The sequence below is a fragment of the Pleurodeles waltl genome, chromosome 4_1, assembly GCF_031143425.1.
Source record: "Pleurodeles waltl isolate 20211129_DDA chromosome 4_1, aPleWal1.hap1.20221129, whole genome shotgun sequence".
Lineage (NCBI taxonomy): Eukaryota > Metazoa > Chordata > Amphibia > Caudata > Salamandridae > Pleurodeles > Pleurodeles waltl.
Genome location: NC_090442.1, coordinates 587,719,023 through 587,736,035, shown reverse-complemented (window position 1 = coordinate 587,736,035; position 17,013 = coordinate 587,719,023). Strand labels below are relative to the sequence as shown.

Genomic DNA, 17,013 nt, shown 5'->3' with positions numbered 1-17,013 from the left:
TGTCTCAGACCCAGAAGGGTGTTTCATCCTTGTTTTGGGGAAACTTGCTGATAAATTAACAATGCTTGTCAATGTTTATGCCCCAAATACTGATGCCCCTGACTCTTTCCATGACCTTTCAGTTTTAAGACATCCCACTGAATGTGTGTTGTTGTGGGGGCCGGGGAGGAGGGGAGGATTCAATATTGCCTAGATCCTGCAGCTGGACTCCAGACTCCACTGGTACCACAACTTTGTCCAAACCACCTTCATTCGTTGCTCTTACAGATCTCTTTGACACCTTTCAATTAGTAGACGCCTGGAGGTCCCGTAATCCAACCGGGAAATACTATACATTTTACTCTTCTCCACACAATACCTGGACTCGCATTGACCACTGGTATATGCCCCACAACATGCTGTAATGACTGACTGATAAAGCGCACCTTCCTCCTACTTTATCAGACCACACCCCTGTTAAGGCCATACTTGTAATACCTAATAAGCTACCGCTCTTTCGACCTTGGCGATTCCCTGCCAACACGCTCCTCGATGAGGTTTTACGTACTGAGGTCCGTCACACAGTACTGGACTATTTTGCAATGAATACAGGGTCAGTTAAGACACAATCTAAACTTTGGGAAGCCTTCAAAGATTATATTAGGGGCATATGTATAGGCAAACATGCCAGGGTGTGTAGTATTCGTCACCATTTGGCTCAGGTGGAAAAGAAGCTGCGTGATATTGACACCCTTTGAATGACAGCAGCAGGCCTCGCCCTCTCACCTGCTAGGACTGATCTGCTTCCAGCATTTAGAGCCATAGCGTCCCGAGAGGTAAACTACTTAGGTAAATACACCAGGGTCCAACAGTATGGCGAGGGCAAGCGACCCAGTCAGACGGTGGCCAACTTACTTAAACCTTCATACCATTCAAACCTGAGTGACCCAACTTCAGAGGTAGGACGACTCGGTCATCACTGACGGCGAGACCATAGTTACGGAATTCTTAACCTACTACCAACAGCTATACACGTCTTGTGTAGGTGATGATGAATAGGCACTGGCTGAATACCTGGCGGAAGAGGCCATGGTTTGTCTCGAGCCGGAGCAGCAACATTTTCATGCAGAGACAATCACCTGCGAAGAAATTACACAGGCCATCAACGCCTTAGCGGTTCAAAAACCCCGGGACTGGATGGTTTTGCCAGTAATTTTTATAAAGCTAAGACGATATTGGCCCTACGCCTGCTAGAGATCTATGCAGAATCTTTAGAAAAGGGCGTCCTCACCCTGACAATGTGTGAGGTTGTAATTACCATTCTACTGAAACCAAATCAACCTCCCTACTATTGCATCTCCTACAGACCACTGCCGCTTCTAAACCATGAATAAACTTCTAGCCAGGTTATTGCCACACGTCTTTCGCTCCTGATGGCCCAGATCCTTTCCCCTATGCAGACCCGCTTTATTCCACACCACTCCATCTTCATTAACTTCTGCACTATTTTTATGGTCCTCAATCAAATTTTGCCCTCTGTACTCACAGCAGCTGTGCTGCCTGACGCTGAAATGCATTTGATTCTTTTGAATGGTCCTTCCTCGTCGCCACCTTGACCAAGTGCTAGACCAGGCATCCTTGGCATGGTCTCCCCTGTCATTTTTGCCTCTGCGTCCCATGTTTTGACTGTGTGCTGGAGTCGTTTTTTGATGTTTTTGGTACTCTGGGTGCTTTACCACTGCTGACCAGTGCTAAAGTACAAGCGCTCCTATGCAAAGTGTACGTGTAATTGGCTTCTCCATGATTGCCATATTTGATTTACTAGTAAGTCCCTAGTAAAGTGCACTACAGGTGTCCAGGGCTTGTAAATCAAATGCTACTAGTCGGCCTGCAGCACTGGTTGTGCCACCCACATGAGTAGCCCTGCAATCATGTCTCAGAGCTGCCACTGCAGTGTCTGTGTGTGCAGTCTTGCACTGCCAATTCGAACTGGCAAGTGTACCCACTTGTCAGGCCCAAACCTTCACTTTCTGTACATGTAAGACAGCCCTAAGGTAGACCCCATGTAGCCCCATGGGCAGGGTGCAGTGTATGTTAAAGGTGGGACATGTACTGATTTGTTTTACATGTCCTAACAGTGAAATACTGCCAAATTCTGTTTTCACTGTTACAACGCCTATCTCTCTCACAGGTTAACATGGGGATTGCCTTTAAATATTTGTTAAGTGCAGATTCCCTTTGAGAGCAGATAGAAAGAAGTAGTGTGGTGTCTCTGAACTCACAATTTAAAAATACATATTTTAGTGAAGTTGGTTTTTAGATTGTTAGTTTGAAAATGGCACTTTTAGGAAGTGGGCATTTTCTTCCTTAAACCATTCTGTGACTCTGCCTGTTTGTGGTTTACCTGTCTGGGTCAGACTGACAGTTGGGCTGTTTGTGAATTCCCTCTAGACAGTGACACAAAGGGAGCTGGAGTGTAGCCTGCATATCCTGATGAGCCATCTGAGCTAGAGTGGAGGGAGGAGTGGTCGCTTACACCTGAATGGGCTGTGCCTGCCCTCATACAATGGAGTCTCCAATCCCCTGGTGTGCGTCTGGGGCCTGGCCTGGGCAAGGCAGGATCGTGTGAACAAGAGAGACTTTCCTTTGATGTTTGCCTTCTTCAAAGGCAGAAAGGGGTATAAGTAGTGGACCCAAAACCCCAGACTTTGGATTTCTTCAAGATCACTTCTGGAACCAAGAGGAATCTCTGCCAAGGAGAAGAGATGAAGAGCTGAGGAGAAGTGCTGCCCCTACCTGTGACTGTGCTTTGTTGGGCTATCCTGCAGTTGCTGCTTCGGCCTGTGAAAGGGGACAAAGCCTAAACTTTGTTGTGCATTCCTGCTTGAAGAAGAATCTCCAAGGAATTGAATTGAGCTTGCCTCCTGTTTTGAAGTCTCAGCCATCAAAGACTTCCTCTGCCAGCATCTGGACTCTCTGCTTAGACTCCTGCCCTGCTAAGTGGTGCCTTATCCAGTCCCTGGGCCCTTGAAAGGTCAAGTTGGCAGAACAAGAGCTAAAATCCATGCACATAACGCCATGCGGGGAACTTTACGATGCACCATCTGCAACGCGGCTAATAAACGGCGTGTAACCCGCTTCGCAGCTGAATTTGACGCTCCACCTGCATCGCGGCTGGAGAAACAACACAACATCCGCTTGCGGCGACTGATAATGACGCAAACCCCACGCAGCACGGTTTTCTAACACCATGCGACTGGATTTCTCATGCATCGTCCCTGGGAGTCAAAGTCATTGTGAACCTGTGCGGATCCGAGGTGCCCTGTCCGAAAATTGACGCATCGCTCTCTTGCAAGGGAGAAAAACAACGCATCGCCTACCCAATCGGAGAAGAAACGACGCACGGCCTCACTTGCGATCAAGGAATCAACGCATTGCTGACTTTTCCAATGCACACTGGACCTCGTGGCTTTATTTTTGACACAAACTAGGTACTTTGTGTAAAATAAACGTTTCCATTGTTTTCTATGGAGTAAGGGGGTAACCTGAATGCCAACCAAAGACCCCATTTCGAACACCAAGCCTGGCATTCCCAATGACTTCAGGCGGCTTGTCTTACTACAGTATAAAGAACCAATGGCTCGGCTCCGAATTAAATGGTACTGTTTCTATCCCTTTCTTCTTAATGAGGGGCATCAGACAAGGCTGCCCACTCTCTCCCCTACTTTATATCATCACTAAGGACCCCTTGGTCCATCAACTACAAGACCGTTATTTGTAGAGGGGCCTTTATTTCCCCAGTGGGAGGCTACTGGCATCACTGTACACTGACAAAATGCTACTGCTTGTTCGAGACCCTGCCAACAACCTATCCCCACTCATCGTGAAGTAATCCGTTTCGCAGCACTTTCAAGCCTATCCATTAATTGGAGTAAATCAGAAATGTTTCCCCTTACCAACGCTATGACCCCTTATCCTTGGACTTCCCCTTTCAGTGGTGTGAGAATACCACTAAATAGCTATGCATATATCTTCACAGTGACAAAACTGAGGTCATGTGGCACAATTATGGCCCCGCCGTCGACAAACTTACTAATCAAATAAATCGTTGGATCAAACTACCCCTAACGATCGCTGGCCAGGCGGCTATTATCAAAATAGTGGTCCTCCATTGTTTACTTTACCTTTTTTTAAATATCCCTATTGCATTGCCGAACAATGTTTTTGACCTTTTGAGAGGATTACTCACAAAACTAATGTGGGTCGGATGCCACCTGTGTAATCGGTGGAGCACATTAGCACTACCCTATGACCGTGTAGGTTTTGGTGTTTACGACTTACAATTATATTATTCAGTAGCTCAATCACATTTTGAATATTATTAGTACCATCCAGACGCCAGACTCCCCTATGTTAAACCTGAGCATGCTCAGGTACCGGAGCTTCATCTTACATCTTTACTCCCACGCAGCCTCCCTCGAGATCCCACTGACATACAGACACTGCCCACCACGTGTTGGGCATGGCTCAAGCTCACCCGCTATTTAGGCTTGCCTACCCTATACTCTTTCAACTACTACTAAAAAAAAAACTGGCTCCCCCTTACCCTGGAATGCTTGGTGCAACGCACTTTTATTATATCTAATTAAATGTACTGGGGGACTGTTTTGCTAATGGCACGATTCGCTCTAGAGCCTCGCTACTGAAAGGGGCACCCGTCAATCCAGTGGATGACTACATATTACATAGACTGCACTCCACACTCTGAGATGCCTTACCTACCTACCCTGCGGGAACCCCCTGAGCTATCTCCACTCACAACAGTGCTTACGACTTAAGACGCTCAACACCTCATCTCTATCGTCGCTCGGTGCAGTTACGCCGATTAGTCTTGAGTGAACCCAAATTGCCTGGTAGCTAGACCTGGGCTTCCTTATCCCAGATAAGACTTGGTTTTACTGCTGCGCCCAGACAAAACTGGTTTCGAATAATCACAAACTCCTACACTGCAAATTCTTACATAGAGCCTATATCACCCCATATGCACTAGCTAAGCTTGACCCCACCAGGCGACATCATTGCTCCAAATGTAAGGCAGATCAAGCTGATTTTGCTCATCTTACATGGAACTGTGTGCACGTCAAAGCATATTGGGAGCAAATCCATTCTGCACTATCCAGTGACTATAGCATCCTCTCAACCCTTTGATAGCTGTACTGGGATATGTCAACCGTTGCCTCTGAGCCTGAGGCAACTAGCCGTTATTGCGCTTCTCCTTGCCAAATGACAGTAGGCATTGCATTGGGACGATCATGCACTTCCCTCACACACTGCATGTATGAAGGACATGTCCTATTGTGCTGTGACCTCTGAATTATATGCCTTCATGCAACCAATTACATCTAGGCCCAAAGATATACCACTGCAACAGCCCTGGCCCTGACCACATCAGAATCTCGGCATCATGCACCATGACACTCCTCTTTCTGAATGATGGTTGCATATGCTTGGCCTGTGGATCCCCCCTTCTTTTTTTGCCTCATAGCCATTGCCCTCTTCTGATGCTCCTTTCTCCCTATAAACTGTCTACTTCCCCTTACTCCTTTTTGTTTCCCCTCTTTGATACGTCTCCCTATTATTGCATATGCTGGATGCGGAATGTTTAATGCTTATGTTTTTGACTATGGCGGTTTGTTACTGCTGCAACAATTTCTAGTAAATAAAGTTTTTTTTTAAAACAACATTCATTGCTGCTTTTGACACTGTGTCCCATTTAACTTTACTGGAGTTTTTGGAAGAGGTCGTTGTACACGGTCTAGCCAAACAGTGGACGAAATCCTTTCTGACTGACAAATCGCAAGCTGTACACCTTCATTCATAAACATCCAATTACAAGAGACACAGTGTGCCATAGGGGTTAGCTGTTAGTCCCACCCATTTCAATGTATGTATTTCCCCTCTAGAGAAAGTGATGGGGCTTTGGGGTTCAATATGGTGTTATATACTGATGACAATTGATGCTTTTCACCAAGTAGAGGAAGCATTGGTAGGGAGATTTCAAGGTTGTCAGGGTGCAGTGCCAATTTGGATGCAGAAGAGTTATTCAATTTAGACAAGTCTGAGATCATATTCTTCAGCAAAATTCCTCCACTTGAGCTAAAGAGACAATGAACAAAGGACCTAAGGGAATTGTCTGCCCCATCCACCACTGTGAAGAAAATGAGGATAACATTTGACCGATAGCTTTCCTTCCAATCCCAGATCTGAGCCATCACGGCTTTTTGTTTTACCCTACTAAAAGCCTTTAAGGAGACATTCCTATTCCTCCCAGCGCATACTCACAAGGCAATAGTACATACTCTGGTGACCTCTAGATTAGACTATGTGAATGTTCTTATTTTAAATCCTGTGGAGATCAACTGATATTTGGGAGATGTGAACAATTTTTCAAGTGGTCAAAGGCATTAAGGGTAGACTTGAGTTGTAGCTTTGAGACATGTCAGATGGTCAGTAATATAGTTATTAGGTCTCAGTGATTGCTTGCTTCAACAATAACAAAATAAAAAAAATGATGGAAATTCTTTCAGGGCAGTGGCACAGTTTACAATTACCATTGATAGTGTGGAGGCAAATGTTTTCAAATATAGTTCGCTTTTGCTGTATTAATAAATGTTAAAAAAAAAAAAGCTAATTTATTAACACCATTCTTCAGTTTGGTGAGCAACAGTTGGGTACCTGGGAACATATAAGTTAATGGATGAATTATAATAATTTGAGATGGCTTAGACCCCACTGAAAAGGCCATGTTTATATAACTAACCTCTTTACAGCGAGGCAAGACTCAAGGGCTTGAGATGTGTACCTTGTATCCCAACTGCTTCCCTAAGTGGTGGCTGGAGTCCAGAAATTCTGATACGCTTTACATTGTGGTTTGCCACTGTTAAGTTAATTAACTTGCTTAAATAAAGGAATTAAAGAAGGCTGTTCACAAGGAGGCATCCTTATATTAATATCAACAAAAATCTCAAACTCTTCCCAACAGGATTTCTCAGAACTCATCCTTGAATGATGTACCTGTATTCTCAAAAATGTACTGTTTTTTGGATTTGACTTTGATAACTTATCACATTACCACTCAATTCCAGGGTACCCCCAATTATCATTGTTGGCCGTTTTTTTTTTTTTTTACTATTGGACCCTACTATTGTTGATTTCTCCATGTTGGATTTATTACAATCATCTTACAGCACACTTTATGCAAAGTATTATCTCTGAACTGTCATCCCTGATTTGCGATCTGATACCTCCTCTCTGGACAGTTTGACTAGATGGTCAAAGTTATTTGGCTAAACCCGTTGGAAAGACTTTCAAATTGACCTTCAAACTTGTCCAGAAGCCTATATTTTTGTCCTGGCTTTTGAATGTCTCCCCAAGAAAGAAGTGATCACAGGCTACTTAATGTAATCTTAAATCTGAGTATAACACACCTGGAGAACCAGAGTCTGACTATTCTGTTTGAGTACCAATACTGGCTGACTACAAGACTACGTGAAGATCACTTAGTGCAGTTGTTCTAACTGTAAGATCCTTTTTTCTTTGGTGGAGGATGTCTAACTTCAGACAAAGTTAATTTTCATAACCAAATGATAAATAAGGTAGTGGCATGTTTTATAGATCCAATTAAAGAGTGAATAGATCCGCCTGTTACGCAGTGCTCGGGCCTTTTGAAACTAAATAACTTGATTGTCAATTAATTAAATGTTCATAAAAATGCAGTGAAGGGCAGAAAGAGGGCAGGATGTGGTGTCTCGTTTGGAGATAAAAGAGCTTTCCAACCAACACAGATCCTTTATTAGGGAAAAGATAAAAAATAATGTATAATAACTGTTTTTTTTTATTAGAAAACTCACTGAAACTGATGATCCAAGAAGTATCTGCAGTTAGAAAAAAAGGGTTGCCCCTAATTTCTGTCATCCCCACCCCTGTACCGGAAGTGACTTAAATTTTTTCACATGATGAACTTAAATATTTTTGCTGATGAACATTACTAGTGAGGCAGCCCATATAGCTGACAAGTTTCCCGTCAAATACCAAAAAGCCATTTCTTTAGGAGGATAGGCCTGTCCAGCACTTTACTCCATCCTGTGAAAAGGAGTGGATGTTTATGACTGGGTTAATCTTTGAGTTGATGAAGTCATTATTTTGCTTCAAAGATTTATATTTTCAGGTGGATGGCATGAGTAATGATTTCCTTGGGTGTGGCGGTCTGACAACATCTAAAGTGAAATGAATAAGTGAATGATCTGAGCACACAAGGGGGAAGTCACTGTTCACTTTCGACCCAGGACAGGGTGACAAAATATCTACAGTATGTCTTCACCATTGGGTGAGCCTGAAATATCTAAATATTGTATCTATCCCATAACGTTTATGTTTAATGGATCACCCACATGTACGTTAAAATATCCTGTTAATATGATTTGATTGTATTCGCAGCATTTGTGCCTACAAGTACAGTAACATCCGGAACAGAACCAGAGGAAAGAGGTGATAAAAAGACTGAAAACGTGATGGAAAACACCTTCGTAAATGGAGAGTAAAGGGTAACAAATCACAATCAGAAGTCGATTCACATGGGATATCTCTCAGGAGCCGTTTCTTTTTGCAGATTCAGGCCCCTCTTTTCGCGCTATTAACGTGGGATATATAGACTGTTTAACAAACACTTTGTGTAAATAAATTTAAATTTGAACTAGAAAAAATGTGTTATGCCTACTTGCGACTAAAAAACAAACAGCAGCGTTTTCCCCCTTTCTATGTCCTACTGAATAGATTCCATATTTGCAGGCATAAGCAGAGCCAGTAAATATGCTAAAATCTTAGCTCATTTATGAAAGTGACTCAATGAATGCACTCCTAGTGGTTGGAATTGGATGCATGTGGAAGGCCACAGTTTAGAATTAGATCATTTTACCTTCACTTTTCACTCAACTCAACTCAAAATGGTTATTCTGAGTACGAATGGAAGGGACGAAATCCCGTGTAATAAACTCCAGATATCACACTGATATCTCACTGTATTTAAAACGTTGGAAACAAACAATGTTTTGGTTCTTCATTATCTCATTTCTCTTTTTAAACTTTTTTTGATTATACAGGGAAAACATGGGTAACAAAGGAAGATCCTGGAAATAAAAGGAATAAAAATGGGCACGGACTAGAGAAGGGATTAGGAGGTAGACCCGGGATACATTTTTTGACAGTTTAGTCATGCTTCGAGAAAAGCTAGGTCCATTTGTTCTTACATTTTGCATGGTCGGCACAATATAGATATTTGATTTTAGCTAATCTAGAGTGTTTTTCTACATGCAGTAGGGTTAAATGGTTTTAACCAAAGTTTTGGGATTTTTTCATTTTAAATGCAGCTTTGTCCTCTTCCATATGCAAACAGATGTATAGGGCATCATATTATTCACAAACACAAGCATTAAACTGATGATACTGACACATAACCAAAGCTCGTGAGATATATTAATTATGTTCCTAGAGTATAGCAATCCTGCTTCCTTTTACAAATGTTGGGCTACTACTAAACCATTTTGCAGTTGCAAGCACTGCAATTAGCAAAAACAAAGTTTGGAGCTGCAAAATGACATTTCATGTTTACGAAACACTTGTTTGCCATTTGAGAAAGGCATTCTGAATCGCAAAAAGTGTTTTCTGACTGATTCAGAATCTCAGGTAGGAGACGGCATGAATGAGGTATCCCCTCCTATTTGAGACTCAGTAAGAAACTAATCAATGGTTGCAAACCACTGGAATGTTACATACTCCTCAAAGGAGGTGGCAGAAGATTCTCAAAAAAGAATCTGTTCAGCTTCCCCTCTGGGTATCGTGCTGATTGGCGTCAGAGGAACAGGCAATGGTTCTAGGGTCCACTGCCTGCTCCAAAGAAACATTCTGAAACAGGAAACTTTTTTTTTTTTTTTTAAAGCAGCACTCATTCTGTTAAGGAAGATAGGTTGCCTTTAAAAAGTTTCCTGTTGGGAAATGCAAATGCATGACACAAGCATGGCGGTCTGCTCTTCTTTGCAGGCCACCATCCATGTAATTGAAGCCAGTCGAAGCAAAGTCAAAAATCGCAACCTGCGTAATTTATATTCTCATTGTACGAAGGTCATTTTCACTATGAGACTTGCCTGGAGATTTTTATACCATCTTTTAACAAATGGGACCTATGCAAAATTAACGGCTGGGAGCAAAAAGTCAGTGCACAGTATGCAAACACGTTTGGCGACCAGTCTTTTCATATATCGAACCGTACGAGCTTCAACAAGATGTTGTGCAATCTCAGATGCGAAGTGTTAGCCCAGTCTAGAGTGTAGTAGAAAATTCAACAGTAGCAGGCAGCAGATGTTGCAGTGGAGAATTACTTCACCTAAAAGCCAAGATGAATTGACTGATAAATAGATTGCACTTGACCAATAACGTATCAATGAGCAAAATGCTCACTGCTGACATCAGGTCATTAATATGAATTCCAGCATTGTCATCCCTGACTTCCTTCCTTATATGGTCAGCAAATTTGGCATCCTTAGGAAATAGTGATATTCCTATTTACAGTGCTTAGAAACGCGGAAATGTGGCATGAAGTTCGATATATGGAAAAATGAATTATTTATATAAGGCCTGCTAGGATTCCAACAGCCTATACTACTTTGGGGCCACTTCCCCGTAACTTCCCTGCTAGACACTACATATACATAAAGGTTTAGGGTACACAGATAGCCATAATGACAAGTGACTTGGGCACCTTTCCAGAAAAGTATTATTGAGGATAAGAAGAGACCATGGAGGTTTGGAGCCCAAGTGGGACTCTAGCAGAGGTGAAGAGTCTTGAAATCTAAGCTCTGATTGGGCATCACCGGAACCCGTGCGCGCATCTGTCTCTCGTATTCATGAATCCACTTAAATAATGCTACAGCCATGGATAGGAAAGGCAGACCAGGGTTGCAGTGCCTAGCAGCTGGGCCACTTTAGAGCTGACATAATAGCATCCAATATCGGAACAGGCACTACAGACGGTTGCCGAGCTATCGATGAAGCAGCAGGTGAAGTGGCACTAGGTACCTACAGGTGCCCACTGAAACCTAATTATTGCTGTACCTTGTCACTCAAAAGGCAGTTAGCACTTGCCCTTGCTTGTACTACTGCTGTTGGCACCTTTGCTACGCCACTGGCAGCAGCCCAGGGGTTCTCTGGGAAAGTATTACTTCCAGGCGTTGTAATGAGATACAGGGTTCCCGCACACTCTTTTTCTCTCTTTTTCTTTGTCTCTCTCCCATCATAAGGATCTCTTGCGGTAGCATAATAGAAGACACAACCAGAAACAATGCAGAGTTTTTTAAAGCACAAACATATTCACATCAAAACTCCACAGGGCAACCCCTGGATTGACGAGGATTGCCGAAAACAGATCACCCTCAGCAAAGGGAAATTATTTCAGTGACACACAGTCTTACTACATAAGAAAGGCGAAGGCTGGACTTACCGTTACTAGCCAGTACGAATAGGTCCTTCAAAGTGCTAACTTCTGAGGGAGAAACAAAAACATGTTTAGTGATCTCGCACAGTAAATGTAAACTTGTTTTTATGAAGCAGTGTTCCTTTTAGCTGCGCAGATCACATACACTTGTTCATTTTTTTTAATCTCTTTATTGCATTTGCTTTTTTCATTATTTAACAGTTACAGACATAATATTTTAGATGCCGCATACATTGACATCATAAAGGCAAGTTACATCACAACTGACTGTCAACGTCATAGCAGGTTTATACGAAATCAGAGATCAAATACAACCACTATAAACTTCAAAAAGAAGAGCAAAAGAGAGAGAATGCAAGAAAAAAGGGAGGAGGATAGCACAGCAAGGAATGTGGCCATAAACCACAGTGAAGGAGGTAACAGCTGATTAGCGGATCCGTAACATGGGAGGGGAGGGTGGGAGTGCGTGTCACTATGAGGGTGTGAGATAGGAGGAGACACGAGCGACTCAAGAGGCTTAGGTGGGGGAATCGGGGAAGGGGATACATGAAACGGCGTGCAGTGTAATCAGGTGATATATGTAACCGTGCCCCGTGTCACCTCAGGTGGTGACGTCAGCAGGAAGGGAGACGAGTCTCCCGGGCATTGTGAATTCTGGAAAGCGTCTAGGATGGTGTCCCAACTATCTGCTAGCAAGTACTTATGAAGACCACGTGTGTCCTCCCTGAGCAGCGACACCCCCTCAGCGCTGGCACAGGCTCGCTTAGACATCTCCCAGGCAAGAACCGATGGTGACAATGCTTACAGCTTCACGAAATGAGGCGCTTGGCCAGAATCGGGCCTAAAGTGATGAATCTGGTGGTTGTCCTATGGCTCAGATCTAGTAGGCAGGACTCCCATGTGTGCAGTATTTGCCTGCCTGTGTAAAGTGCTAGGCGGGATTTCACGTCATGCCAGTACTGGTAGAGGGAAGGGCAATCCCATAACATGTGTAACAGGGCAGCATCGGACTGATTGCAGCAGGGGCAGACAGAATCTGTCAGATAAAAAATAGCGATTGATTTTTGCCGGTGTAAGGAAGGCCCTTTGGAGCATGTAATGCTGGATGAGCCAAAAGCAGCATTTCGCAGTATAAGGGCAGGGTATGCCGTCACAGCAGTCCACTCTATCAGTGCAAGGTCGGACCAAATAAGTCTCTCACAGAACGGGAAGTGGGGACAGGGAGGCAGCAGCATGTGAGCGACGTAATTGGCAAACTAGGGTGTGGTGACGACTCGCAACATGGAGGTACTGTATCGTGAGATGTATTGTCCATTCCAGCTGCATTTTACCACAGGCAGTGTCAAATGCTCCAACCAGTTAATTTTAGAGGAGGAAATGACTAGGCGAGAGGCCCTCTTCTGTTAGCAAGGTTTCCAATGACCTTAATGTACCGTCGAGATAGAGGTCCCTCAACGTTTGTAGGCCCTAGTCGTGGTCAACCTATCTCCTCTCCGGGGATACCAAAAAGGGAAGTGCAGGGGGGTATGGCTGCATGTATCTCGTCATAAAAAGGCTACGTTTAAAGCAGCCATGTGTTAACCTCAATAGCAGTGATTGAGGGGTGCGGTGTTTAGAGCATGGATGGGATGGGCTCAATATCTGTGAAATTCTCCAGGGTGGTGAAATATTGGCAGCGTCAGATAACTGTAATCCCGGCAACTATCTCCCCCCCCCCACTGCAGTGGGGAGGCCAGATAATAGTGCTCTCAGTCAGGGACCGCCAATCCGCCACCTGTGGGTGGCAACTGAAATTTGCGCAATGCCACTTTGAACCGTGTGTTATGGTATATGAGATCACATGCAATGCCATCGAGGGTATGGAAAAAGGACTGAGGAGGATATATGTGGAGATTGGTAAAATGATAGAATAGGTGGGGAAGAATAACCAACTTCACCAACGCTACCCTTCCAGCCACAGAGAGAGTGAGTGTCCTCCAGAACAACCATTGTGAGCGTATCGAGGACACTGCACGTGTGAGGTCACCATCAAATAGATCAGCAGTATCATGGTAGATCAGATACACTTGCTCATTCTGCTCATTACACAGGGTGCACTCCTGCAATATAACTGTGCATCGGCTTTCGAAATAATTTCAGAGCTTGGGGTGAAAAAGCAAATGTGATCCTCGAAACACAGACTGTCCTCTATTTACAAAAGGCTTAACCCGTTTTGCACCTGTAGGAAAACATGCTATATGCTATTCAAAGCCCAAATTGATAACTTTTTGCCCTACCATGCAAACATAAATGTTAATTTACAGGATTCCCTTTACCTTGTCATTAGAGTGATATATTTTTGGACATCCTCTATTAGTAGGCGCATTAAAACTACAAGTGTTAGTGAAGAGGAGGACCAATGAAATACTTTGGCTTCATTCTATTCATTTCGACTTAACGAGTACTTTTGTTCTGGAAATCCTAACAAGGAAACATTAAAATGTGTGTACGTTTTTTTTTTTTTTTACTTCCCAAACCTACTTGAGTTCTTCAAATTAAAAATAAGAAATATTCTTGTGAATAAGTATGCACCTTGAAGATTGTCATGTTTTTATTAATTGAAAATCAATACAAGACAAACATTAAGCATCTACTACGTATCCAAGGATGTATTTTTCATGAGTTTTCCTTCCCACAAATACACCCTGATACAACAAATCTCCCGAAGACAAGGGATAGCCCAGCTATGCAAGTTATCCCAAGCACGTGCCACAAGACATTTCCGGTTACCTTAAACTTTCTTTTACTTTTTAGAAACTGAGACAATCTAACCCAGATGCTAATGGTTCTCTCTCCAGTGAACAAAAGCCGAGGCTCAAGTACAAGATGGAAGAACAACTAACTGGGCTACAACTCTAGAACAGGTGTGAAACAAGGACTACTGAACATGCGCAGCTCAGACCAGGTGGCAGCTCTTCATGTCTTACACAGGCCACTGTTGACAGGCGGGATCACAGAATACCAATCTCATCACTTTCTCCATCAATCCTTAAAGGACAACCATTTAGGCCACCTGCCAATGTCTGCAAGTGGAGCAGATGTGACAAAGAACTGCAGAGATTTCCTGAAATACCAACAAGCCAATAATATGTCAAGCCCTTCATGGGTAAAGAGTAGGATTCCCCTATACAAGTAATCTGATTTAGGCAAGAAAACGTGTGCACCATATAAATGTTTCGGACAAGGCCAGACAAAAACACCTGTTACTTACCCAGGAGACAACTGTTTGTGGCATGTAGTGCTGTAGATTCACATGCTTTCAATCAATCGATCAGTGATTTTTAAAGCACAGCTAATCACCTGTAGGGTCTCAAAGTGCTGTTTGCGTGCGTGCTGCTCAATCCAAGAGCCAGGTCTTGAAGTCCTTCCTGAACTGCTTCAGTGATGCGGCCTGAGCGAGCTTGAGTGGTAGCGTGTTCCATGTCTGGGCTGCAAGGTAGGAGAAGGATCTTCCTCCTGCAGTGATTTTCTGGATCTTGGGAACGGCTGCAAGGACGAGCTGGAAAGAACGGAAATGTCTGTTGGGTACGTAGAAAGCGAGGAGGTGGTTGAGGTATGCCGGTCCTATGTTGTGTAGTGCCTTGTAGGTGTGGATCAGGAGTCTGTATGTGATGCACTTGTTGACTGGGAGCCAGTGTAGGTCTCTGAGGTGTGGCTGTGTCAAGGGATGTTCAGGATGAGTCTGGCTGCTGCATTCTGGATTCTTTGTAGTCTTGATTTTAGTTTCCTGGTGATACCAGCATAAAGTGTGTTGCCACAGTCCAGTTTGCTAGTGACTAGTGTGTGGGTGACTGTCTTCCTCATGTCAGAGGGGATCCACTTGAAAATCTTTCGCAAGAGTTGGAGGGTGTGGAAGCAGGACAATGAGACGCATTGACTTAGCGGGTCATGGATAGAGCAGAGTCCAGGATGATGACCAGATTGCGTGCGTGGTCCTTGGGAGCGGGGGCATTTCCCAGTGCGGTGGGCCACCAGGAGTCGTTCAAAGTGGAAGGGGTGGAGACGATTACGAGGATCTCTGCCTTGTCCAAGTTGAGTTTGAGGCAGCTGGCTTCCATTCAGGCAACGACTGCTCTGAACCATTTGTGGAAATTTCTCTTGGCCTTTGCAGAGTCACTGGACAGGGAGAGCTATAGTTGGCGTAGGAAACTATGTTTAGCCCATGTTGTTTGATGATCTTTGCTAGCGGGTCCATGTAGATGTTGAAAAGCGTTGGGCTGAGTGATGATCCTTGGGGCACGCCACAGAATGTGTCAATGGGTTCAGACATGAACAGCAGTAATCTGACACTCTGTTTTCTTTCGGTGAGGAAGAGCCTGATCCAATCCAGTGCTTTATCTCAGATGCCGGCGTCGTGTAGTCTGTCACAGAGGGTGGATTGGGAGATGGTGTCAATCACAGCAGAGAGGTCAATGAGGATGCGTGTGGCCTTGCCTCCGTGGCCTAGTATGAAGTGTATGTCGTCAGTGGCTGCTAGGAGTTGTTTCGGTGCTGTGATTGCTTCTGAATCAGGATTGGGATGGGTCAAGGATTTGGTGTGTCTCGAGGAATTCAATGAGTTGCTGGTTGACAGCCTTTTCCGTTACTTTGGCTGGGAAAGGGAGCAGAGAGATGGGTCTGTAGTTTCTCGGCACCCTTGGGTTGGCAGTGGGTTTCTTGAACAGTGGGTTTATCTCGGCATGCGTCCAGTCTGATGGGAAGGTGGTGGTCTCAAAGGATCAGTTGATAGTTCTGCAGACCTCAGATGCTATGGTGGAGCTGGTCAGGTTGAAGATATGATGAGGGCACAGATCAAAGGGTGCTCCAGAGTGGACGGAGTTCATGAGTCTTTGGGTGTCCTCCTTTGTGATGGGGGTCCAGGAGTTCAGGATCTGGTATGGTGCTGGGTCCGTGGTGGTGTTAGTGGGTGGTGCAGGGGGTTTCGGTTACTGAAGCCTTTGTAAATGTCCTGGATTTTATGGTGAAAAAAGGTGGCAAAGTCATTGCAGAGGTCTTGAGAGGGAGGAATGGATGAGGTGTCTGTCCAGGGTTTCGTGAACTCTATGACAATGGTGAAGAGCTCTTTGCTGTTGTGAGCGCTGGTGCTGAGGAGTTCTTGAATGGCAGCTTTTTTGGCGGCTCTGATGTTCTGGAGGTGTATGGTGACTGCATTATTGTAGGCTGTGTGGTCTTCGGTTGATTTGCTGTTCCTCCATTTCCGTTTCAGTCTGCAGGAGCGTTTGGATTCTTGAAGGTCTGCCGTAAACCATTATGGTGTTTTGCTATGTCTGTTTCCTGGAGGTTTCCTTAGGGGGGCTACAGTGTTGCCGCATTCCGATAACCAGCGGTGTACATTGTGTGCGGCTTCAATGGCATCTGCAGCGTCCGGTGGGGGGTATGTGAGTTCTGCTAAATTTTTTATATGGAACACATTTTATGGTCTGTTCTCTTTTTTACATTTTCAACTATTT

At 44.2% G+C, this 17,013-nt stretch overlaps 1 protein-coding gene across 2 annotated transcripts in view; it reads right to left on the bottom strand.

Annotated features, from left to right (window-relative positions):
* APPL2 (adaptor protein, phosphotyrosine interacting with PH domain and leucine zipper 2) overlaps nt 1-17,013 on the bottom strand; it is a 512,959-nt gene that overhangs the window by 199,405 nt on the left and 296,541 nt on the right. The window contains exon 6 of one of the 2 annotated variants that reach the window (XM_069228970.1): nt 11,531-11,572. In XM_069228970.1, the coding sequence (XP_069085071.1) occupies nt 11,531-11,572 (42 nt within the window). The remainder of the gene's footprint in view (nt 1-11,530; nt 11,573-17,013) is intronic. The other variant, XM_069228971.1, reaches the window with a different exon arrangement.